At 41.1% G+C, this 27,109-nt stretch overlaps 1 protein-coding gene across 4 annotated transcripts in view; it reads right to left on the bottom strand.

Annotated features, from left to right (window-relative positions):
- Positions 1–3,953: 3,953 nt before the first annotated feature.
- Positions 3,954–27,109, bottom strand: part of LOC112464217 — a 68,601-nt gene continuing 45,445 nt past the window's right edge. For 3 of the 4 annotated variants that reach the window (XM_025031076.1, XM_025031074.1, XM_025031077.1), the window contains 3 exons: positions 22,033–22,218; positions 8,063–8,342; positions 3,954–7,886 (listed from right to left, as the gene is read on the bottom strand). In XM_025031076.1, coding sequence (XP_024886844.1) covers positions 7,758–7,886; positions 8,063–8,342; positions 22,033–22,218 — 595 coding nt within the window. In that variant the 3' untranslated portion in view covers positions 3,954–7,757. Of the gene's footprint in view, positions 7,909–8,062; positions 8,343–22,032; positions 22,219–27,109 lie in introns of all 4 variants that reach the window. The other variant, XM_025031078.1, reaches the window with a different exon arrangement.

Genomic DNA, 27,109 nt, shown 5'->3' on the forward strand with positions numbered 1-27,109 from the left:
TTCTCCGTTGACATTTTATTTTTGTCGCGATGCCACCGCGGTTGCCGAACCCACATTCCGCGATCTAGTAACGGTAGCGATCGCCTCGATCGACGTTGATCCCGTAGATTGTATTTCATACATCGGGGAAGAAAGGTTTCCTGCTCGAGATCGCACGAATTATAAGAATAAAACCGAGCGCTTTTAAGAAAAATCGTTATTCAAATGTTATTTTTCTTTCAATATGGCGGAAGAATTCTGAGAAAGCTTTTGGTTTTAATATTGCACTATAAATTAATGTAATTAATTTATAATTATATTAATTTATAGTGACTCAAGTTTAAAATTAATATAATTATAAGTTAATTACATTAATTTATATACAGTGCGATATTAAAATCAAAAGTTTCCTCAGAATTTCTCCGTCATATCAGAAAAAATAACATTCGAATAATAATTTTTCTTAAAAACGTTTGGTTATTAACATAATTAATTTGTTATAGTGACTCGAGGTCCTCTTTAACAAATCGATCGAGTCACCCATTGAGTCATTATTATAGAGATATAGAGGATTATACCCGGAGGGAGAAATGCGTGAATAGAGAAGTTAAACGTCAAGAGTGCATGGCAAATACGTGATGAAACCTTGTCCCTCGGCCCGGCTTAATTGACGAACGCGAATTTTCGACTGGAAATGTTGCAACCAGGAAGATCGTCATTTTAGATCGTTCAATGTAATATAACGTAACGCTAAACGCCGTCACTCTCGATGTTGCGTAACTTTGGCAAAAGGTCCGATACACCTCCTCTCTCGTGGAGACGTACAAAAATATTCTTGCGCAACGCGAGCACGACGTACGCGCAAAATTATAGTCCGGCGCACGCAATCGCGACGAGATAAATAAAGTAACATTTAATTTGCCTCGAGTTACGGTGTGTATCGCGATTATCGCATTATGCCGATTTACCCCTTGACCTTTGGTAAAATCTAAAATATTTCCAATGAAAAAATTCGCGATAGAAAGAAGCGAAAATCGGTTCGGATAAATCATAAATGTTAATTTGCATTCATCTGTGTGTGGTCTTTTATTATTGACGCGTCGTCAGAAGTTGACGGACGAAAGGCTCTTTAAACGACAATCTCTCGGGATGAATTATAATTCATCTTATATTACTTCTTTCGTAAAATATGTACACAGTGTAAATAATTCGTAATAAATCGCAAGAAAATTCTAATTTGCATCTCATATCCCAATTCGTTTCTTACTTTTCATTCATAAAAATCAACGTTTAAAGGTTTGTCTAAGCGTCAATCCTCCCGGAGCGAGTTGATTTATTAACTCCCCTTATCTTTATCGTATAGGCCGTGCGAAAAATTGCCCGAAGCCGATTCCATCCGCCGGCTTATGTTTGTGCAAGAGCTCGAAAGCACCTCCGACACTGACCGTTTCGTACTCAATCATCGATTTATTATGATTTCATAACTCCGTCTCTTTCTTCCCACGTCGTGTGTTCAAATGCCAGTGTTCCGAACATGCCTGGACGCGAGGATTAGAACCAGAATGTCTGTGGCCAGCGCAATTTCTAAATGTATCATAATAACAAAAAGCAAGTGACATTAATCATTATTGATTAATTCAATAAATTTATACTCTACTATGTAATAGAAGAATTGTAGAACAGAGAAACCTATCGAAATCTGTGATATATCGTTATGATATTCTCTTTTTATCTTTTTTTGAGAAATTAAAATGTGTCGTGTTCGTTGTTCGGAAAACTACAACACCTGCCAAATTTTATTATCTGGTCTCGCGCGAATGATAACTCGAGAGGGGCGGGGAGGGCGAATAAATAAAATAACTTCTTTATTTAGAAATTGTGGGTCAGCTAGGCTACTCTGGCTGCGAGCCCTTCGCGTGATCTGATAATAACTGCCGCGTTCGCTCGTCGTTATTTTTAACTGTCGTTACGGTGCCTCTCGAGTGCGTCGTTGAGGATGATCGAGGGGAACGTGAATGAAACGAGCTACGGCGTGCACTGGGGGGCACGCGCGACGACGTGAGTATCGCGAGACCGCGATTATAGTTGACATACTTTCGTGTATCGATCCTAAATAGGCAGCCAACTCCCTGCGAACCGATAATGGCAACCGATAAACCGCGGCGGCAGTTTGTTTTACGGTAATTAATAGGTAGGGCAAAATCACGGTTTTCACGGTTGTCATCCCGCACGAGAAAGATGACTAAACATTCTAAATAAAAAAAAAAGGATATGGCGTGTATTACTTCATCTCCCTATAATTATACGTAACTTTAGTTGCCTAAGTACGACGATATTACAGTGGTAATTTAATTAATTAACACTTTGACTGTCAAGCTAATTATGAGCGTGCAGAGAAGTGCGTGATCGTACGTAGAGTATGCAGAGCCAATCATATTGTCAATCGCTAAAATAGATAATAGATTTATTTCTTTTGCTGTAATAAACGCATTATATTGTACAAATAATATTTTTTACTTTTTTTTTTACTTTTGATCAATATCCTTATATATCACTTTTGACTGACTGTGAGTAAATAAAACTGTTTGCGGGTGACGAGGTCCTTGCGAACTCATCTATCACCCGAAAATGGATGGCTAGGTAATATTGAAGGGCATAAAATTGATATTTGCCCGATAATAATAACAATAAAGAATCAATTTAGAATTTAGAAAGCACAAATAACGAGGAAAGAGTCCGACAGTCGTTTTTCCTAGATTGCATCGCGAGGAAACTGCATGGCGATGGAAAATCTGAGGCCGTTGCACTCTGGCAAATCAATCATTGGCGAGGCGCCAAGTATCGAGCCGGTTAATGTCCGCGGTGAGAGATGCATCCCCGCTGCAAATCTGGGACGAACCTGGATCACGTAAGGACGCTACCCTGTGTTTGCAATATCAATTAACATAATCCCGTCGGGTGACTTAACGATTTCATCATTTGATTATCGCCTACTCGGATCGCCTCGGCGAAAGGATCACGAGCCGCGAGTTGGATATACGCGATAATAAATGCGTCGGCCACGTCGACGCGAGAAAAGCGGCGGAAAATGATAAATCTGCACCATTTAGTTTCTTAATCGGTAATTTTTCACGTCACGCTATTCGACTCGCAGTTATACGTATCATTAATTCAACGCTAATTAGTTACCTATACGCGCGTTAAAAATTTGCGGCGGGAAAACAATCGATTACTAACGATTGCACAATACGATTAATAATCGCAGCGTGTACTTTTCGCCGGTGTTCCACAAAGTTCGTATTTAAATGTGTAAAATTCGTACGCGAAGAGGTCTACTTCACGATTTCTTTCTTAAGCCAAATATGAAACTCCTTGGAATATTATAAAAAAGATAATCGTCCGTCCGGTAGAAAGCCATTCACTAGTGCGTGATATTTACAAGCGAGAGTGGCCGTTAATTATTACCAAGTCGTCGCCACTTTGATAGATAGTGTCGAGAGGTATTTTAAATTGATCGGTTATTTCATACTCAATAAATAATTTGCCTTATGCAACACAAATATTACAATCAACATAAGTTAGTAATTAATAACGGAGTATAATTTGCTTTTTATGGCTCGTCTTTCGTCGAGTTCACATCTCATCTTGAGTTCGTAATTTATTATTTCGCATTTTCTGGATTCTTGCGGAATACCGAAGGGACAAGATGGAACGGGCGTTTCATTAGGAGGCCGTTGACCTACGAAAACAGATCCGAAAACGAGCTCGTAAATTTCTGCACGCTCTATGGTATGCCTGGAAAGCAAAAAAAATGCTAATTTATGACTTAATTTCCATTCAAATTGCTCTATAAGCGAAACTCGCGGAGTTATATTCTTTCATTCATAAATTTTGAATTTCAATTCTAATCATGCTTAATGTTTACGGTATTCTGGATCAATCTTCGTAGGCCTCGTTATCACACAGTCAATACATCCTTCACAAGCCAGTTTTTTTTTTTTTTAACAAGACATTTAATATTCGTTTAATATCTGTAAGCTCAGCAGAGTCAACATTTTGCGTGGGAACAGACGTTAAGAGGTTCTCGTGTGTAGGTATGCGCGTTACAGATTCCTCTCGTTTGCACTGCGCTGCGCAAACTGCGCTCGATCGGCTCTTCGCGGCACGCGAAATATTGAATATCTCCGGATCCGTCGAAGCCCTTACGGATCCTCACGAGGATTAACGCAAGTTTTTGCGAAAGGGCACATTGTCAGAGCAGATAAAAGAATAAGAAAAAGTAAAGATATACTCCGTTGCATACGTTCGTCGACTATCTTCTAACGAGACTTAAAATCGAATTATCAATACCGTTCGATATAAATTATTGATATCGTTTAGAAAGGGGCGATATTTTACGATGTAAAATTAAAAGGATTTCGAGCAGATTTAGCTTCGCGCTTTGTGCATGCAACGATGCCGGTACTCTCCCACTTGTAGTACTTTCTCCCTCTTGTAATGTATCCCTTGTATATATGTATATATGCAACTAGAAACTTTAAAACAATTATGATACAAAAGACATTTTATGTGATCGCCGCCACGAAGAGTTAACACCTCCCGATACCTTCGACTAGTTCGCACAATAAATTGTTTTCGTCCATTAAAAATCGCCACCGCGCGGAAGCGGGGAGGCGCCGGGATTTCCTCCTCCGAGCGGCTCGTTAATTAGGAAAATAGTATCTTCGACACCGTCCGAATAATCCGGTTCCTCTTCCCCCGGCACCTCGCGACCTTCCGCTTTCGCCGTCGATTAGAGCAAGCTGAGCTAGTAAAGTGTCTGATTAAATTATGCATTTCAACAATTCTGTGACTAATTTGAAAACCGATTGTTCTACCGTGTTTCCAGAATGTAAATTTAAATTATGTAATTTAAGGCTCGTAATCGTGAGTTTTGAATAGTTTGTTTTGTCCCAGCTTGCCCTAATCGAACGCGGAACTCATTAACGCAGGTACATAAAAATCATGAGCGTCGTGAGAAAAGGGCAGGGGGCACGCTCATCCGAATTTCCGAAGAAAGGCGAAAAAGAGAGCGAAGAAACGCTCAGTTAAAATTTTTTAATTTAAAATTTCCGACACCATGCCATTAATGTTATAAAACAAGGAAAGAAATTCCTTTCAGTTCAATAATAAAACGCACTGTATATATAAAATGTATATATAATCGTGACAAAAAGATTTTATATTTCAACAATCCTGCATATGCGTGCCTCTATGGACAATTCTGGCGGCGCTCATGATGGATAATTAACGAAATGCACTTAGGTACTCGGTCGAACATGACGAGGCCTCAAGATCGAACCCTCGGCATGTTCAAAAAGGCGCGATTTTATTCACCATGATTAACCGCAAGAATAACTTCTTCTCGCCTTTCCTTTAAATTTTCCTAAAATTGCTAAAAAATCGCAATCAAATCGAATACTTTGCATAATCTGTTACGATAGAAAATCTCACATGTATATCGATCGCTATAAAAAAAGATTCGGGATTAATTTCGCATTTTGTGGCGGACAAAACTGAGGGCGGACTTACCGATTCGAGGGCAATCAACAACTGATCCAACGATGTTCTATAAGAGACACGCGTGAAGATTCTCAAGACTCGAACTTTGTAAGAGCAATAGCGTTTAACGCATTAATCGCTATTTATACCCGCGCGAAAATAATCCTTTCTTCTTTGGAGTTCCGCAGGTAAAATTAGGAACAAGCTGCCTTATCATTAGATACTAGTTGTGGGACCAGATCAAAGATTTTGGGAAATAGTAATCGAGAAGAAACGTTCCTCGTTGTGTCATTCCCGATGACACAAACAAAATAAATATATAAATGTAGTAAAATTTATAATAAAACCTATAATCATGACAAGCAACCCTAATAAATAGCATTATTGCATCCATCATAATCATTAGTTTTCGGAAATCTTCATTGATTATTATAATCACACGTCAAGACACAATGGTTAATTATCAATTAACGATCTTAAATACTTCTACGTCTACCGATCAAACGCATTTAAAAAAAATTAATCATTTGAACATTATATTTTCGAAACGCAGTCAATGTAGACGGTAACCAGTACCTTCTACTGATTAATATTATTAGCTATATTACTTTTCAGCATTTGAGACCATTTCCTGTTTGGTCATCCACTTACGCCTCGTTACGCCTGTTTTCATGGGAGAGGGATATCCGACCCCTGTTCTATTATTATTATTTACCTTGACGAATACGAAGGTCTCGCTGTATGTCAAAATTTTAACATATAAATTTTCGGAAGTGAAATAAAAATAAGCGAAGGGAATAGAATAATAATAATTTTTTAAGACAACAAAATTCTGTCTGAAATAATAAATATAAAAGAGGAAGAAGAGAGAATTTTACCTACGGAACTCTTCGATGCGTTTAATGAAATAAAACGCTTTACCTATCATACAAAGTGTGCCAAAAACCGCGTACTCTTTCTTGATCACAAACGACATATTTTGTTGTTAGTAAAATGATTAAAATCGACCCGAGATTGATCAAGAAATTCGTAGACGCAACGGAGTACGCGGTATATCCTGGTACACTCTTTCCGTATACAGCGCTGTTCGACGCGTCGAATACCCTTCGCAGTGCATTAAAGAAAAGATTGATCAAAGCTGCCGAGTTAGCTTCCTCAGAAACGGCGATGTATCTGCTCGCACCGAGATCTAACGGACGAATGACGTCCCGCGGAACTTTACATGCCTCGTCGCGCACACTCTTCCCCTTATAGTCATATCATTCATCGTCATCTCTCCCTTTCTCTCTCGCACATTCGCGCTTTCTCTCACGCATTCTTTCTTTTTCGTTCTCGCTCTACGCGCACGATGCATTCTTGAAATCACGATAATCCTGACGATAATTAACCACGATAGTAAAAGCATATAAGCTATACAGCTACCATTCTGTATCTACAATATAGTTTTGTATGTATAATATATATATATATAGATTTCTTTTTTCTTTCTCTTTCTTCTCCCGTTTCTTTCCTAGCTCTAGTCTCTCGCATCATAAAATGAACATTTTATGAATAACATCATAAAATATCACTGTCTCGAAAAGCGGTTCAATGTTCGCGCACTGACGATTCGTTCCTCGTTCTTGTCTTCCACGTGGACGCCTTCTTTCCTGTGCTCGAAAACCGGAGATAGCTTGGTGAGAGTTGAATCTTTCACGGCAAGAGTTAGCTTCAATCTTCACGTTCCAGAATATCTTAAGAGAGATTTCAATCTCCTCAACAAGAATCGATAATCTCTTACCTCATTTTCTTTGTATTCTGATCAAGCCCTCTTTTCCCATCGGAATTTCTTCGTGATTAAAAGACACGAAGCTTCTTTGACATCTTGTTCGACTTACTCCATTTCATTCTTCAGATTCTCAACAATCTGACAGCGCTCTCTTATTCGCAATCACATTCGCTTCAAATACTTCGCTCCACGTTTCTTCAAAGACGAAACTCTCTTTTCTCTCTCTCTTTCTCTCCAAGAAGTCATCTTCTGGACTTGTTCCTCTCAGGCCCCGAGCGTGTTCAGGATGCCGGCGCTCTCCTTGTGTTTCCGGCATCCTCTTCGAGCCGCTTCTTCATCGATGCGCTCTCGATGCTTCGAGCTGCCCAGCCGTGACTTCTTTGGTAGCTTCGAAGCTGAAGTCACGCTCCCGATAATGAAGGAGAGTCCGTCTCACGTGCGCGTCCCCGCCACCTTCGTCGCGCGATCATTACTGCAGCACGCAGCACTTGCACTTAGGCTTCTTCTTCAGAGTGACGTGCTCGACCTGTGATGCGTCGCCCGGGCCCTGCGCCGTCATCCTCGCGACTTCCACCGTCGCGGTCCGGGACGCGCCGACCTGAACCAGATACATTTCATCACTACAAACAGTTGTTAAAATTATCTCGTTTCTTCTGTGATCCCTCCACCAGTCTACCTTATGTTCAATTTGGTAGACCTTCCAACATTAAATACAGGCACTATCAAACTAGAAGCAAAAATAGAGTAAGTTGTTACGTGTCCTTTTCGTTTTACCTTTTCAAAATTAACAGGCTGATTGCCGGTCTTGGAAGGAGTGCCACCGTGTGCGCTGCCATTCTCCTGGCCCGGCCTCGGCGACGAATTGGCGTGGCAATTCGCGGATTTGAGGAGTGGACTGGTACTGGATTTACCATCGCATCCCGGCAACGGCGGCGCGTTTTGACCCGGGGTCGGCGTGATCGGCTTCCCGCCCTTTATCAGCTCGACGATCTCATCGGCTTCCCGAGAGAGATCGCCGTCCGGCCTGAACGGGTTGTCCCAGCCGCTGTCCGTACTGAAATCAGAAAAAGCTGCGGTTAGTTTTGCGCAAAAAATTCCTCTCGTTATATTTCGCGAATCTCAAACGAGATTCCTTATTCGGACAACGATTCTTGCCGAGGATTATTGCTTCCATCGCAATCTTTCAGATTTTCAAATAGGATTTACTTTAAATCAAATAAAAACCAAAGAGATTATTTAATTTCGTTCGTAAATTTAATGCAAAAAGATCTTCATCTTTCTTGATCTGATATAACTAGATGTAAACTTTTGTTACAATAAGATTTACTTCAGATTAATTGAAAAACAAAGAGATCATTTAGTTTGTGAAGTTTACTGGTTTGCGAGAACATCTTCATCTTCATTGAATATTATTGTTATGCATCTTCTTTTTTTAGCACTTTATTCTCTATATGTGCTATTCGGATTTTGTGTTTTAAAGAGTTTACTTCCATGAATACGAGATAAATAAATAATTAAGAATTTTATATCATTTCGTAAAAATTTCCTTAAATTTAAATAAGAAATCGACTATTAATGTTTATATGTCACTTATGAATCGTCCTATATTTGATAATATCGTGCTATGTGATAATAATAACACGTGCTTCTGGATATCTTAATGATGGATCTCGCTGCATAAAAATTGCGTTTTATATGGAAAATGCTTTCTAGCACGAGATAATTCCTCCCATATAGCGTAAAAGATCGCGATCGTTGATATACACGAGGATAAAACTGCCTCGATGCGTAAAACTGACGGCCATTATTTAAAAAAATGTAAACTTGAGTAGATTACATATTAATGCAATAGTAAATTTTGTCGACGCATTAGTAATTAACGTTATTAAAAGCAAACGGTTTAATTATGCAATTTGTTCAGTCTCAACTTAATATCTGTTTTATTCATCCAAGCGTCAGTTTTGTGCACTCAAGCATTTTCTTTCTTAATATAGTGCCAGCTTAATGCAAAACTCTTGAAGCAACAGAGCGTAAGACCAAGAGATTATCGATATTGACCTACTTATATCTTTATAATCAGGAAAATAAGCTACTTGACTTGACAGAAATACAAATCCAATTAAAATGTCTAAATATAATTATTTAAAAACTTACAACGCGCAAGACAAAAAGTTATAATAATTTAATAAATCGAGTTTACATTTTTTTAAATAAAATCTATTTTGATAAGCACCGCAGATCTGTTATTTCACGTAGAAATTCATTTTGCAACTTTTCTATATCTACGTTATTTATCATGGAGGCACGCAGTTTTTCATCTCGAAAAATCTCCTCTGAAATTTTCGGATCCTTCGACTCTTTAGGTCCAAAAATACACTGAAAAAAATTTCTACATTTTAGTAAATATTAGTTTGCATACAACTGCGACTCCATTTATTAAAATGAAGAAAATTTTCCTTTTTATTGTGTATTCACCGAGAAAAAAATATACTAATAAAACAGAAAATTTCCTTTATTTCAGTAAATAAAGTTACAGTTGTATGCAAATTAATATTTGTTAAAATGCGAAAAAAATTTTTTCTCAGTGTATTGTACTTCAAGTTAATCGCACGCTATCGGTGACTGCCGAGGTCTCCACGGCGCGGATATAGATACGCGGGAAGAAAGGTTTGCAAGACGCTTCCTTTCCTCGTTTCCTCGACTCTCTAATTAAATTCCGATTCACGGAACGCTAATCGCAGGCACACGCACGCCTCGCGTCGCTCGCAGCGGTTCTCAAGATACGCCCGCGGATAACAAAAGCCGCAGCTGGCGGGTTTTAACGCGAGTTTTACGAAGCCAGGTGGAATAATTTCGCGATCACCTTGAAGAACCGCATACCGCATGCACTCGCGACAGGCGAGTCCGAAAGTTTCGTATCGCGGCGCGCGATAATAAATAGGGACGTCTCTATCTTGCTGAGCACTAACGCGGCATCGATACCAAGCATTTTTTTGTACACAATCGTTTTACGCCGATATCGAAAGTGCCCGGTAAAGATATCGCGTCAAGAGACGTCTCTGCACGTTCATGACGCATATCGATCATTCGTCGATCGCGTCAACAAATCGTTTGTTTATCGTCAAATTCAAAATTGTTAATACCTCGCGCGAAAAATTGTTGAGATCCTAAATGTTAAGCCCCTTGCACAATGCCAGGCAACAGGCAATAAGAACAGGGAATAGAAATCAGAAATCACATGTATAAATTCAGAATAAACAGTGACACAGGCAATAGACACAGAGTTTCCGTCACGTTGCATGGAAATTCTGTGCGTTCCAATCATAGCATTCGAATTTTTTAAGTTGTAATTAACGATTTTTTTTGTTATTTCCAGTTCCTATTGCCTGTTGCCTGGCATTGTGCAAGAAACTTTAAATTTAAACGCGTCCCTATATAGTAACGTTCGATCGGTTGCAGGCGCGCCGAGCAAATTACGCTCAATTGCGATCCGCTCCGCGATGACCGTGACATTAACTTCACCGCTGCGCTTAATTGCGCCGTGGTGCACTGTTACCCGTCCGCGCTTAGCGCACGTGCTTGTTATACGTGCGCACGGACTTCCGGTCGATCTGCACGCTGCTTCCCGGTCGCGCCAGCTAGAATCTGCGTGTCGGAATTGTAGAATTTTCTCTTCTTTTTTTTATTATGAGTATTTCCCTTCGAGTATTTTTTTTCTCTCTATATATTCGTCTCTTCTCGACATTTCATTTGCTTTGAAGAATAAATTAAATTGAGATTGGGATATTAATTATATATAAAATATATTAATTTGATCTTCTAATCGCCAATGCGAAAATTTGCACGTGCAAAACTAAGTCATTAGATACCGTTGAGAAATTGGACGGCTTATTTCCTGGATTACTAATTTAATATATAGGTTTGTCGCAGATGACTGTGTGGTGCAATCGGCCGTTTAGAAATAACGTCTAGACGGATAGGAAATGAGGACCGGTTCAGATTTCCGACGGCACGATCGATCGCAATCGACCTCCGTTTTTCTTTCACTACTTCTTGTAATATTATTCGATCAATTCAAGGTAACTTCGCTAAAGGTGAAGATTCCAGACGCAATTGAGTTTCTTTCATCTTTCTCGTTCTTTCCATTAACAATAATCTTCATTCATTTTTAACTGACGATTTTTCTATTTGGCTCGACCATTTTCTAAATAGCATAACGAATAATGCTGTGAACAATTATAATATACTTGTTTGGATATTTCCTCATTATAAAATCAATTATGATTTAATGTCTATATAAAAATATCTATTTGGAAATAAGTCTTTAATAAAGTAAATCAAATCAATTGGTATTTAATTAGTCATTTAAAACATTTTATACAGTAATCACAAACTTTTCAATATTTATTATTCAAACAACGAATTCAAAGCTAATATCGATAATCAACTCTCGAAAGGCGAAAAATTTATATTTAATCTAAATATTATTGTTTATAACTCTGCCTTTATTAATCTCGAATTTCTTCGAGCCTTATATAACTAATATAACAAATTATTAAAATAAACATTATTATAACATTTATCTCTTAATTTACGATTAATTCTCGAATGATACTCGTATTTGTCACAAATATATCAAAAATAACTCCGTACTTTTGATAATTATTCGAAATAAAACATATATATATATATATATATATATAACCGTCATGATCCGTCGGCGGATTTTGCGGTTAATATGTAACCCTTGTCTAGGTTTATACAATCGGTCAGGGGTTGAAGACCTCCGAGAGAGACGTCGCTCTTTGCTCTTTGAGGCCGATGCGGTTCATAGCTCGAGCACGGTTGCGCAACGATCGAATCTAGCCAACTATTCTCGCGATGAAAAGAAACCAGCATGTGAAAAGAAGACAGAAAGGAGACGAGAAAAACGAGGAGAAGGAAAGCATGAAAGGGAATGAGGAAGAAAACGCAAGATGATGAGGCAATGAACTAGAAGAGATGAAAAATATCGAGCTGTCATATACAAAATGTAAGGTTTAGATATCAACAATCTTTGAGTAACTTCCAGTGAAAAATGAAATATATATGTATAAGATTTAAAAAAATTTCGTCGCTTAATTACTTCTATGTGGTCCGAGTTTTTTACTGTACGAAATTTCAGAACGTCTCGCAAGAATTAAAATATATTTTCGTAGAAAAATCATTCCGTTTTAATGCAATATTTTCGATTATCGCAAGACATTGTTCATAAGTCTGTCAGCTGAAGCTTTCGAGATGCGATATCTCATATGCGGCGAACCGAAGATGACGCGAACAGGACGCAAACGACGAAGAAACCGCGGGTGAAGAGAATAGGTGTTGCAGAAGGAGGGCATTATCGAGGGTGTTGGGGGGGTGCTTATGTAAAGGAGCTGTCGAGTGCGATTACCTCTCGTTGCCGTCGGTGTCCTTGGGCACCTTAATCACATAGTACATGTGGCCGCCGTGGGTGGTCGTCATTTTTCGATCGCGCCCAGCAACATTTGACAGCACGGCAATCTCTGAGAGAAGATCTCTCCTCCCTTCTCCCCTTCACGCTCTCACGCTCCACCGAGCGCGAAGTCGACTCTCGTACACTCCATCGTGTGCTTTCACTCTGATAAAAACTCGACGGGCTAACCCAGAAGACTGACCGGAACGTCCCCCGTCTCGTCGTGGAAGAACTTGGCCGATTTCTTCCCGCGCGGGCGAACTTGAAGAGCAACGTAAGTCTTTATTTTTAAGCGCGCTCATAGCGGGAGATCTGTTCTTCCTCTAACTCTTTCTAATTCCCCCCCCCCTCTCTCTCTTTCTCTCTCTCTCTCTCTGATATTTGTTAGTTTCCTTTCTCGTGCGAAGAGAGAGAAAAAGAGCCGCGCGTTATTTCGGGGCTGGTCGCGGCTTGCCAAGAGGAAAGTCTTCCGTCGAGTGTTTTCTGTTTTGACCGATACGAAATAGCCTATCGAGTATTTATCCGGCTGTCCTCTCTGGCGTACGTAACCAGAAGATTGATGGGACGAACGAACACTATCCAGGACATCGAAATTGGCACACATCGAATATGAAGCACGGCGTGCTGGTTTTCATCACAACGAAGCGCGAAATTAAACTTATTTCTTGTTTGGCTTTTTAAAAAGAATTATCCTTTCGCTAATTTGTACTACAATTTATTAAATATCTTGTGTGCGTTTCATTCCCTAAAAATTGATTTCACTTATTATATATGTATATGTGATTTTTTTAATTTCTACGTAGCTAATTACGTTATTTCTCCTATTTGAGATATTCCCGCGAGGTTTTCAATTTCGTATGACAGAAGCTCGATCGTCAAACGGACTTTGCAAGCTCGTAACGCGGACAAGCCGGGATTTCGCTTCCGTCACGTGAAAGCTCCGGCCGCCTTGTATCGAAGAACGACCTATTTCGGGAAAGTCCGTGACCTATTTTCTCCTCTCTCTCTCTCTCTCTCCGGCATGGCCGGAGTCGCGCCGAGTCATCGGTCAATCATCAGAGATATCGCGGTACCGTAAATGCACCCGTTAGCAGAAATCGTGCTTGGCGTTTTTGTTCACTCGTGACGGTATTTTCGAGGATGCGCGCAGAGGCAGCTCAAAAATAGCCCGGAAATTTATACGTTGAGTCAGCGCTCGAAGTAGAAATGTGCGGCTCTTCAAGCTCGCATTCTACTCGCGCTTTTGGTGTATTCAATGCGGCTGTTCGAGACTCCGTTCTGCCGCTCTAACGTAAGAAATGCATGGCATCAAAGATTAAAACGTACTGTAGAAGAGGAGAGTCGAACAACAATATTCGTAACGTTGAATAAAGGGCGAAAATAAAGAACGTCAAAAGGATTTCTTTTAAGATAAGTAGAGTTGTGTTGGTAATTGAGGTAAGTGATAATCGAAGAAGACAATCGATCGGCAGTGTTCGATGCTAAATGAAAGTTTTTACGTCGGAAAGGAAAGAGAGTCGGAAAGAAAACATCGGGAGAGAAAACACGGAGGAGTTCGAGGATTGCGACTTAGTTGTGCAACTAGTTGCCTAGCGGAACACGAGCAGTATCGATTTGGCACTGTTTACGTACGTCTTACGGCTTCAATGATTCCTCAGCGAAACGGCACGCGAATCACAAATTTAGCGGAAATCAGTGGGAATTCTGAACAAGCCGATCTAACAAGAGCAGGTCGTTACATTTGAACAAAGTCAAAGATCAGTTATTGTCCACTTTTCATCACAAAGCTACGAAGAAAAATAGAATTTGAACTGGTTCGTTTTTAAGCGACAAGCGATGCAAACGAAGAACGTGAGCGTTTTTCTCGAGTCTTTCGGTGAACCACTCGTTAACTCGTTTAAGATTCATTCATTTCTCGGTGATGCGTAACACGCACAGAGACTTCTTCTTCTTCTCCTCTGTGAATGGAACTCTGTCGACCAATTAACGTGTGCGCGCGTCTTATATGCGGGGACACTCCACTTATCTTCATTACTCATTGAATTCGTCGTCGAATACTTTCACCAAGTTCACACGAGCAGTAACTGCATACGAACACACGTTCTGAACGGTTACGAACATAACCAGGCGTTTATTAATATAAAATGGAAAGTATATATTACATTAATATAAAAATTCGTATATTAATATACACAGATAGCTAGGTTAATTTTTGAACAAATATCACTTGGAAATTCAATTACAAATGACGAAGAAAATAAGTGACAAAATTGTAATATTTACAATTTCAAGGGAAATAATAAAAAATACAAATAAATTTAAAGTGTTAATAGCATCAAAGAGAGATAACAAGAGAAAATATAAATAATATGTATGTAAAAATCTTCATTGTTTTCCTGATCAGGGAAACAATGACTTTCGCTTCTGCATTGCAAGCATGAATAATATATTAAACTGAAATCATATTACACTTTCACGAAACGAAACAAAATATATCTTTCCTAAATCAGGCAATCTAGCGTGATTATTCCAACATTCCTGTGAACTTTCTCGTGCTCGTATGAACTTTTCCCTTCGAAATGCCTGCCGTTATCACTCGCCGAAATATCGACCTTTCCCTGACTCGCATCCCTGTGTGTCCCTAGTCGTCAGAGGAGAGACTATCGGCCACTGAATATAATCCGTGAAAAAGTTAGTACGAGATGCACCATCCCGAAGGGTTAAAAAGGGCCAAAGGCGGACGGAGAACGGAAGAGGGGTTCTGCGCTTTGTACTCACGATTTCGTCACAGCGAGAGCGGCTGCCGGCAACTTTTCACGATCGACTATTTCGAGACATTTGACATTTTCAGGCTCTCGATTAACGGCCGACACGGCCTCGCCCTGCCTGCCTGCTTGCCTATCGTTTAATGACGTACCCTCTTACAGGGTGCATCACGCCGCCTTTCCCTTCGGCCTTCGCGCCCAACGGTTATGGGGGTTGGACGACTGAGGTGAAAATACGGGTCACGGCTGTTCCTGCGTGGATACATACGGCTTCTTTGTGGCAAGAAATTAGACCGAACGCTTCTCAATTACAATCGAATGAAGACTTGATTTCGACTTGAAAACGTTCTTGATACCTTAACAGATATATGGATTCTTACGTTCGATATGTGGGATTTAAGTAAGAGGTGATGCGACTGACGGAATTTGAATAAAGAAGATATTTATTATTGTAATTATTATTTTAAAACATATATCTTATAATAATACAACAAACATTAATAAATAAATGAAATCGGCTAATGAATTTTCTTTCCAATAAGTACGTAGAAAAATCTATAACTTTATATAACTAAAAGTAGAATAAGCCTGATAGCTTATTCGTAGTCGAAATTTTTTAAGAATAATAAGAAACTTATGATCACAAAAGTTGATATCAAATTATGTCGTAATTGCTAAAGCAACAACCGATTCGACTTCGACGAAACCCATACTCCCTCCGTCTTTTGCCAACTGAAGATTGGCAGCAGTCGGGAGTAAAAAAAGAACTGTTGACGAAAGACGGGAGAAAGAGCGTTGTGAATCCGACCGAGTTTCGCGATCTGTGCCGTATATGGGCCACTGGTTATAAGGTCACGCAGCATGGGGGTGCGTGTACGCGTATGTGCGTTTGCGCCGCGTGTCGGATCCGTCACGGATTCATTATGCTGTTGTGCGACTGCGTAATCGACTTCATGTACCTGGACCACGCTGCCCGCGGGGTAGGGTGAGAGAGACACGAGAGGGATGGATGCAATATTCAATTAGTCCTTGATTACGTGATGATATCTGAGGTATCACGTAATCTGACGGTCGTCGCAGTGATAAGTCCGTCGCATTTCAAGTTACTTTTATCGCGCGAAACCAGTGATCTGTCGAGATCAACGACATTATGACTCTACTTTCGTTTGGTTCGAGACAAATTAATGGCAATTTATATAAGAGAGAAAATAGCACCAGCAAAATTCTGCCCTTGCAAATTTTGAAATTAAGGAATTTAAACTTGAAACTCGCCAAGATATCTTTATCGAAGATTAAGATACGAAATATATGTAATCAAATTTTTATAATCACATTGCGGGGAAGCCTCTAAATTGGCTTAAAATATGTATCTTTAACTATAATCGTTTAAAAATTATATTCATAGCCTGTAAGACTCTGCAAATATTTTCCCACGAAATTCTATTGTTCTCTGATGCGATAATTCTCCGCAGATAAAATATTCAACGATCAACATCGCTACCTGTTTACCATTGTCATTGCTCGCGGTCATTATACGGCAGCCATATAATCCACTTAACGACGTTTACTCGCGTCTATCGACGCGTAATTGGTAATTGACGGTAATACGAGGACCTGCGCGACCGAATTTCCCGTGAAGAAGCTTAATGGAGATCAACGAGGCGGAGGGCGAGCGTCATTCAGATGAGCAGGTCGTGAGAGTGCGAGGGCAAAAATCGTGTCACGAGGCGCGTCGCGTCGCGCTCGACCGGCATGTCTGGCTACGTCTCAACGCGAGATTAAAACATTTCGACACGCCGCGCGCCGTGTTAATTTAGTCTTAGAATTCTCGAAACCTTATTTAACAATACTGAAAATTGTTCCTTGTTCTAAAATCGTTACGGCGTTTAATTTCACTGTTGAGTCTTTCAGTTTGACGCAATTAGGAAAATCAGCTTGAAGAAATTTCGTTAAGTTGTCGAAAACAATTGTTCGGAAGCACAAAGCGGTTTTGTAAATTAGTATAAGTTACATTGTGTGCGTAATTGACGAGAACTTCAATTGCTTACGGGAATATTAACGAGTGCATTCTCATCCCTCCTATTTTGCATCAACGAGCGTCGCTCGAGGTGCGCACAGCGTCTAGGAGGATGAGTTATTATTATCCTGTTCGTGGTAATGCGCGTTTTTCTCAGACATGCGACGAGAGAAAAGCCCCGTTGAAAAATTCACGCCGTGATCGCCGCCGTCTCAACCTACCTACTCGCCTCTCTTCGAAATAAGTCTCGTTTTACGCGCGACACGCCCTCGTAAATACACTTTTAGTCTTTATGAACGTGAAACGGCTGCCCGAATGCACATGCAATAAGCCATGTATTTCGACTGTGCTCAAGGCTCGTTCTGTACATAATTGTAGAAGCTTTCAAGAGCTAACTTGTACAGTAAAACAGAATTCGTTATTCTAACCAATCAGAAATGATTCCTTCAGATTAATATAATTAACACAAATTAATACAAATAATAATTTACAATATTTTATAAATTCTTCAAAAGATTCGCTAATTCTTCACGGAAGAGATTATCGCGAAATGTTAATACACCGTGATTTTGCGACAGGGTGAACGAAATTAATACGATTAGATGCTTCAAAAGATTGGATTGATTTAATTAATAATTTGAGATAAACAACAAGGCCTCGCTCGGCGACTGTATGGTAAAAGGTCGATTCACATTCTACGGTTAATTAGGCAATTAGGTGATCGCAACAGAGTTCATCCCGGTTGGTTCTGAGGCAGGTCACGGTTCCCGACGACGAAGTCGTCGTTCCTCCGGTCGCTATCTTTGGCACGCGCCGCTCCGACTTGGACGCATTCGGATTACTCCGAATTTCGCCTCGCGAGTCTCGCAGCTTCCACGATATGAAGTGAAAAATATGTTCGTAAAAGCGAATTGAGCGTTGACACGAATTGTAACCATATATGCATACCCAGCTAGGATAACTGAACATTGAAGTTTGTAGGTGCTGCAAAATTGTTAAGAAAATACAAAAAATGTATATAACATAGCTAAAACAGAGGAAACTGTATAGACTGCGTGGTATAGGCCGCTAGAAATACACACGCGGAAGCAAGATGGCACGCGAAAAAGTCAATACCTGTGAGCGGTTTACTATTTTCCTTTCTTTCGGGGAAGCCTGATTCGCGTGAGTTTTCCTTCGTATACTTTCCGTTCCTTCTACTGATATAAGGCAATTTGTAAGAGCTAAACATCGTATGTATGAATAAGCGCAAAATTGTGCGTGTAACAGAATTGTGTAACGAAAACAATTATGCCGCTAAAAATGATCAATTTTTTTAAATTTTTGCTAAAAAATAAAATATCGAAAAATACGAAGCAGAAAAAAATTCGACGATGACTCATGGGCACCGTACGTGTCCGAGGTCTTTCATCGCGTCTCGCAAACGGCACACCACGGATCGTTCGCACTTATTCAACAAGGACCTTGCAGCGGCTCGGAAATCTCCGTGGGGAGTATGAAAAATAGTATACGCAACAGAAAAACACTGGTTTCACCAGCACTGCATTCGTTATTCGCGAGGTCGTGTCGCGAGCTTTGCGTCGCAGATTGCGGTCAGAATCGCGTGGCCATTAGGGGATTACGGCAAGTTACGGTAAATTTTCCCAGCCCCGAGAAAAATCGCGCGTGACACGCATCCTCGCGCACGCACGTGCGTTGAGAAGAGAGGGAGAGAGAGAGAGAGAAAGAGAGAAAGAGAGAAAGAGAGAGGATGAACACAGATCTCGATAAATCGAACAATCGCGCGATCGTAATGGATCTTGACGATTTATCCTCCTGACTCACTCGTCAAGCCCGATCGGATTAATCCGAATCGACAGAGATCCACACGTAGGAATCACCGCACTGCTCATTCACTGTGCCACCGTGTCATCGGCCTTATCACACTGTCGCGAACGCCGTTATCACCGCATCATCGGGGATGCAGCAGCGATCCCGAGGTTTCGACGTTGCTCGCGATCGGCTGCGCGATCGACACGCGGGGGACGATACGAAGGGCTACGAGAAAGAGGAGAGCTCTGGAAAAAGGGGACAAGAGGAACGGAGGAAAAATGGAGATAAAGAGGAGGAAGAGAGACGGACCGACGAGAAGGGGGTACTACGGAGAGAGAGAGAAAGAGCGCGCACGATTGTCCGCCGATGCAGCCGACAGCACGACTGGTGGCGGCGGCCTCACCGCACCTCTGCACATCCACCCACGCTATATCGATCTCTCCCGTCCTCCACAGTCCACCACCGTCGTCGCGCCTCACCTCTCTCCTCGCCACTCTTCTCTCCGGTACTCGCGCGCATCAGGAACACAGTGGTGGAGTCGGTGCCGGGCGCTGCTGCGCTGGCTGGTATCCGCGATTCGGCGAGGCTGCTGGGGCCATCGGTGATGGCAGTGGTGGTGGCGGTGGTGGTGGCGGCGAAGGTGGTAGAGGTGGAGAAGGTGGAGGAGGTGGTGGCGGTGCAGAAGTAACTTGGGCTCGGACCCGACTGTATGTACGCGGAGATAGTCGCGTGTATGAATGGATAGCGAAACTCCGATGTGTACGTGAGAGAACGACTGGGTAATAGTAACAGATGGGGTGGGAGGGTGCATTCTGGATGTACAGGGTATCGAAGGGATCCGTGTACCATTCTCGTCTGCGAACGAAGACTCAAGATTTCTTCTCGGAGCTTTTCTCCCCTATATGTTTTCTCAATTTTTAAGATTAAATATCTCGATGCCTAAACGCGTTACCATTGAAACCACGTAGTGAAATGTTCTCACGATAAAATTTATCGTCATAAAAGTTATAAGAATTCCAATCGACTGTCTTTCTCTAAAAAAAATGCAAAAAACCTTGAAAGGAATCTTATATAAAGCTAGCCTCTTCCATAATTTTCTGCAAAAATAAAAAGTATACTAAAATATAAAAAATTATGCGACAGTAAGTTTTCAGTTTAGATTAATTTGTGTATAATTGCAATATTATAGTTATACGAATACGCAAATTCCGCAACAAATTTATAATTAAACAAATTATAGATTTGTTGAGGAATTTTACACGTGATGATTTCATGCAGACAAATTTCGCTGCAGACACGATTCTTTGTTTGCACCAGCAATTAGAGACCTCGCACGACATATGCAGGACTTTACGTAACGTTCTATCGAGTAACAATGCTTGTACGCCGCAAGTGCCTAGCCATGCAACCGATCGAGCGTTCAGAAGATCAGAGTTGTGTAGGGAAAAAAAATGGGGATGCTCTTTCGAACGAGAGGAGAATACTCGATCGGTTCTCTCGACTGTTCCTCCTCTTCCATTTCGGCGTCCATTTTACCGGCGGAATTACATAAGGGTCGAATGTGAGGATTTGCAAGGGATATATAAGCACAAGATAAAATCCGTAAAGGATAACAAAGTTTTGAAATAAATATAATTTTTGTCGAATATCTCGAATTATTTTCGAAGAGATAAACTGTAATACTGTAAAATTGAATTTCTCTGAAGATTTTATAAGGCTCCTTAGAGAGCTTAAAAAGTTCGAGATGTCACAAAATATAATTCATATACAGTCGCTCACCGTCGTCTTCATTGTTCGCCGACTTATATTATGCTCATTTGACAAAGGAAACCGTCAGAAAATTTACATGCAACGTGTGCGGGCCAGGCGGCTCGTAATGTCGCAGTAACGACAGAGACATAGGACAGTTTTAATGCGTAATAGTTACACTGTACCACGAACAAGCAGTAACCGCGGAGAACCATCGTAAATAGTTTGGTAGCGCGGTACCAGTTGACGGAGACACAAAGGGGCGCGGAGGGGTCCGAGAGAGAAAGGAACGTCACTTCCGGCCCATTAAGATCGTCAAGGGTCGCGCGAATCGTGCACGGGAGGCTAATTATTCCGGGGACAGTGTCTCTCATCTTCGATATGATTTTTGCACTCTTTTTTTCCCCTCCTTTGCCTTTTTATAACTTTACGAGTTTTTATTCGCGAAAAAATGATGCATTGAAAGACGATAAAAATTAAATAAATTAATGCACCAAAACGCAGGAAATATTCTTTCGCACACGATGTTTACCATCTTTCATGATTTTTAGTTGCCCTCCCTGCTTGTTCTGATTGCTTAATTTCATTTCTAATAATTTTGTAAATGTTGCCTTCACGAAAAAAGACCTTTAAATGCGCAGAGCGCATGTCTTTCCAAAATGAGTCTTAATTAGTCTCCTTCAGTATTTGGCGACGCTCTAATTTATCTCATAATCTGGCGATTTGTTACGTTTTTATTTGCAAAGCCACAATGCTAGAAATCGCTCCGAGATCTTGGACGGAGAAAGAATTAACCAATCGCATTGATCAATCGCCGAATTGTTTAAATGTGATTGGTCAATTTCGTCTCCGTCCGAGATCTCGAAGCGATTTCTAGTATCGTGGACACAAGGCTTAAGACTAGATCTTGTCGGTAACAAGACCTTACCTGATCTGCGCGTGGTAGGCGGGTGTGGTGTGCTCGGTGTGCGTGGTCAAAAGTTCCGCGGGATTGTTGGCCATGTTTATCGGGTGTCCTGTCGAGTGCGTGATCGGCTCCAGCAAGAGAACGCCTGGCGTCGCCGGCGATGGCTGCGGACCCAACAACGAGACGCGTACTTTTTCTCTACCTTCGCTGAAATCAGAAGAAGCGTATCGTATTAGTACAAAGATGAAAGAGGCATGTGTCATAATCTATGATCATTCATCATATATTTTCAATATCTAGATACTTGAGAGAGACGAAATAATTAACGTTTAATAATTATTGCACCGTAAAAATCTTAACAAATTGAGCTGAAAGAGTCAGTTTTCTGACAATGCAATTTATAAGTTAATCATCTTTCCATCGCGTTCTCCATTAAAATTATACCGTTTAACGATGACCTTTGCATTCAGAGAACCGGCAAGTCTCGAATAATAAAATGAAGGGTGGATTTCCGCGAGCCTTGCGAGTCTCGTGGAAAAAAAGCTAAGCGAAATTTAACGATTTAACTTCCGCTTTTGTCGCCACGCCCCCTCGCGTGTCCTACCCCTCGGCAACATGCAGCAACCTTCCTCGAAAAGTCCGTCGTGCACGCACACGTATGACTCTCACGTATACAAGGAGCCTAATCCGATTGGCTGAAGGGTGAACGTATTGAGCGTCAAATAAATTTTTTCAGTTTTGCGATTTCCATTAGGACGAATAAAAAGGTTAGATAAGAATCTCTTTTTACATATCTCAAATTAGAGTTTTGTATTTTTAACAGTTTGGTTCTTTTTAATTGGATTGATCTTATGAGAGTTTGAATTAAAATTCTCATTATTTTAATTATAATATTAATGACATATATTAATGTATACATACATATATCTGTTTCAATCCTATCTTACGCCCAGAAGCATGGCGAACGCATGTCTGGTCGACGAACGAAACGTAAGTCGGTCGTCTGATTGCTCGTTTGCCACTTACATAACTTACCGGCGACGTCATTCACGTTACGCGGTGCCGTCAGTCGGCGTCAGTGGACCGACACATCGTCAAGAGATTGCGAAACAAAATACATTTTCGCGAGAAGGGGTGCGAAAAGATTCACCATTGCTACGCGAGGTCAAAAGCTCCGATTATTTCTTTCAACCCTTACTCGCTATCCCCAAATTTACTGTTATAAATGTCAAAAGAGCTATTTGCTGCTAATAATAAAGCATTCATTTTCGAAACAGTTCGTGTTCAATTTAATGTAAAATCGAATTGCTTTGTTGTACATTTATCTTTCCCTTCCTCATTTCATCTCGTCACCTTGGAACTGAAACAATAAACGTCCCTCTCTGACGTGGAATGGAAAAATAAGGGAAATGTCGCGTGTTGAGATACAAAACGTTTGTTCTTCCATGTACGCGCCGCGCGAGTGATATCAGTTCGTTCCAAGATATTGATTCTGCGTATATTTAGTTTGTTCGATCTTTTTGAAGATCGTAATTATTTAATGCGTTACTGTACGGCTATATCGGTCAACCTTACCATTAAAGCGGCTTCACGAAAATTGGTGAAATTTATCAGTTCAAGTACGCCTATTCTCGGAATTGACCGTGTACGAGCGAGAAGCTTAATTCACAATAATTACGAAAGTTAACCCCATTGTCTTAATAAACGTGGCGAACCAAGACAAAGCTCGATTTCTCGTCGCGTGCGATACTACATGTTCTCGCGAGCAACACTTTCTTACGTAAACGACTCACGGAGTATCATTATTTGGCACGGAGTCGATCCGATTGCGCGCAGCGCGCGGGAGACGAGATCGCTCGGTATCGACGGAACGTCGCGAACACGAGAGAATTACGATGCCAACGTAATTTACGTAGGAAGGCACTCGGAAACGGGATTTGCGCCGCTATCCGTTTTCATCTTTACGGAAATCCCCGTGCGTACACGTGTTGCACAAGTGGCACGCCGCCAACACGCGTACAAACATCGGCCAACTATCGAGAGTAGCGGTGGCTTTGTTATGAATTTCTAAAAGCGGGCCTCGTAACTCGCGCAATGAACGATCGGTGGATGAGAGGAAGGGGCTCTTCGCCAAAAGCGTAATATCTAAAGTGCACCTCCACATCCCTCTATACCGCTAAGATGAACGACTCGCATTCCTATCGTGAACGGCGATTCAAGTCGCCTAGAAAATGGGCTGAAATATGGGAAAGCTACGAGAGAAATTATTAAATATACGCGAAAAAAATACACGAAAGAATTACAAAAGTCGAAAAGTGAAGAATATAAAATTTTTTAGAGATCCTCACTTTTTTCGTACATTCAAAGTTTCAAATTGAAAACAGAAATCCAAAAAAATATTTTGAAAAATTGTTTTATTAATCTCGTTCAATCTTCAGCGTGTGTTTGTAAAGCGATAATTTGATTAGAATTACTCGCGAAGATTGAGTCTGCGACATGTGAAAACCGATAAAAAATTTATACGCGATGGTACATGAGCACCAAGAAAGGTTAAGCACTATATCGCGATGCATTCGTAATGCATTTTCGTTCGCCTTGACACTTCTACGAAACTTGCATGAGCGCGGGACCAATGCAATTACAACGAACGTCTCCCTGCAGACGCATACCTTTCGCCTAACCGCCAGCACTATCGTTCAGACAAATAACGAGCCAGGTATAAAACGGTGGAAACATGGAGCATTCTGAATACTCTCTATCGGGTGTTCTTCGACCTACGGACGGTCAATTTTTCCGAATGCGCAAAAATAAGAGTTGAATGAAGATGAGAAGGATAAAAAAAACCCGTTTTTTCTCGTATTATGATGCCCGAGATCATTAAAGTCACGTTAATTACGTACTTTACCATCTGCTATCGTGCGATGGGTCACGCGGCATAATCGCGTCTATCTACCGTCGCATGCTCGTGAAAACTCGATTCGATGAATATCCTCAGGGGGCTGTATCATCAATTTCAAGAGGCGAAGGCGAAGGAAGGCAGACGCGTACGTAAAACGATCTCGAGAGGAGGAGAGAAATTGGCTGCTCCTTGAGGGGTTAGTAGAAAGGGTTGCAATACCGACGCCCCGCGGTGGCGTGGCATGGGATTTGAAAGATATACAGTTTATTTGAATGCGCTTCAGCGGGGAAAAACGTCGCGAGTGAATAACGAATGTCATTAGGGACGAAAATAAAAATGTCAGGTTCGTATTATTTAAGATGAGAAAACATGAGATTTGAAAAATACAGGATTTATGTAATCCGAGAAGATCACTTGGAGAAAATATATTTTGGTGAACAAATCTTGTTAAAATAAATTGAATCATTGTTGGATCGATGTACTGAAAAATAAATTTACTATTTGCAAGAAAATAGATTTCTTTGAATTTAGTTTCCTTAATTCAAGGAAGTATTGGGTAGATTTAAGAAAACATTTTTCTGAGTTAAAAATATTTTCTCGAATCTACTTAATACTTCTTTGAATTAAGGAAATAAAATTCAAAAAAAAATCTTTCTTGCAAATAATTTTTTTTTTCAGTGTGGTATCATTATTTTGCGTAGTAACAATTCTGTAATAAGAATAGTAATAATATACCGGTTAACTCCGTATCGCACGCGAACGACACGAACGGACAGCTCGCGAGCGATCATCGCTCGCCGTTAGCACGATAAAATTCCAACGCGAGCGTTTCGAGCGCGATGAGTCATCCGCCGATAAAAATTGCGTTCGGCTGCGAATAGAATTAAACCGGGGTATTTATTTTGCACGATAAATAGGCCGTGGCGGTAATCTCGCACGCCCGCGCAGCCGATAAGCTACTGGATGCTTGGTGCGTCGAGCGTGTTAACCTTCATCCGCTTCTCCTCCGCTATTCGAGCCTCGAATTCATTCGCTTTGATGGGGTACGCACTTGTGTGATATTGCGGTTTACGTCGAGGCGCGTCGAATGCGCGATGCCGAGCACTTATGTTCAACCACCTCTCGCGCGCGCGAACGTTTGTTATATTAGTAATTGAGTGGTTTATCTTCTCTGGTGGTCGCGAGATGAAGCGACATTTCATCCGTTCCCGTTATGTAAAAGTATCCTCGATTGCGCGCTTTTAATCGGATATATCCTCACCCTTGTTCGGCGAAGCGCGGACTTGCGTTTCTTGGTATTCAGAAGACGCGTACGTCGATGTAGGTCACGAGAGTGATCTACTCGCGAGCGAGAATTGCCGATCCTCCGAAAAAGGGATAACGATCAGCTCGCACCAAGGCCTCGATCGGCGGAACGCGCATCGAGGGAGTCATGATCTTGCGCAACATCCTGCCGGTCCCGCGCGTAATCAACCAAAACGAGAGTCGACGGGGATCGGAGTCGTCGAGAGGAGGAAAACGAAAACGCGGCCGGACGAGGCTCGGGAACCGGTTTCCAACCACGGTCGGTCGCCGGCCATGGAATCGATCTTGCGCGTCGATAACGATTCCTTCTAACGCGTGAGGAAAGTGCAACGTGCTACTCGCGCGGAATGCGCGCGAGATAAAGTTATCGCGCCGGAGTTATGATCCCCCTCGACAAGCCTTCGCGAGAGGATAGAGCAAACAAGAAGAGGTTTTTGCACGGGGATAAATCCGCGTAAGGATATGGGCTTGAAATCCAAATCCTTGGGTTTTACGAGCCTTTCAGGGCTGAATATCTTAAATGAGATCTTTAGAATCCTCGCGACTGAGAATTGGAGAAGCTTCTTTCCAACTTTTCAGCGCAAAATTTCTTCAAAGTCACATCGTTATGATTATCCACGTAAATTGTGTTATCTAAATTCGCGCAAATTTATGAATTCATATTGTGAGGATTATATATAAATTTCAAGTTCGTCGCGGAAGAACGCAGAACGCACGTTGCGTATACTCGTGAAAATCGAGGAGCCTTGAGAAATTGGGTTCTCGCTTTATTGAGTCGGAAAGCACCGTAACTGCGCAAGTAATATTTATTTGAAGAGACAGTTTGCATAATCAACACGCAGACACGTGCTATTGTTGTTTACGCATTGACGCCCAGCCTGTTACCGTGCTGCC

This window comes from Temnothorax curvispinosus, unplaced genomic scaffold (genome assembly GCF_003070985.1).
Source record: "Temnothorax curvispinosus isolate PA1 unplaced genomic scaffold, ASM307098v1 QBEX01014009.1, whole genome shotgun sequence".
Taxonomy (NCBI): domain Eukaryota; kingdom Metazoa; phylum Arthropoda; class Insecta; order Hymenoptera; family Formicidae; genus Temnothorax; species Temnothorax curvispinosus.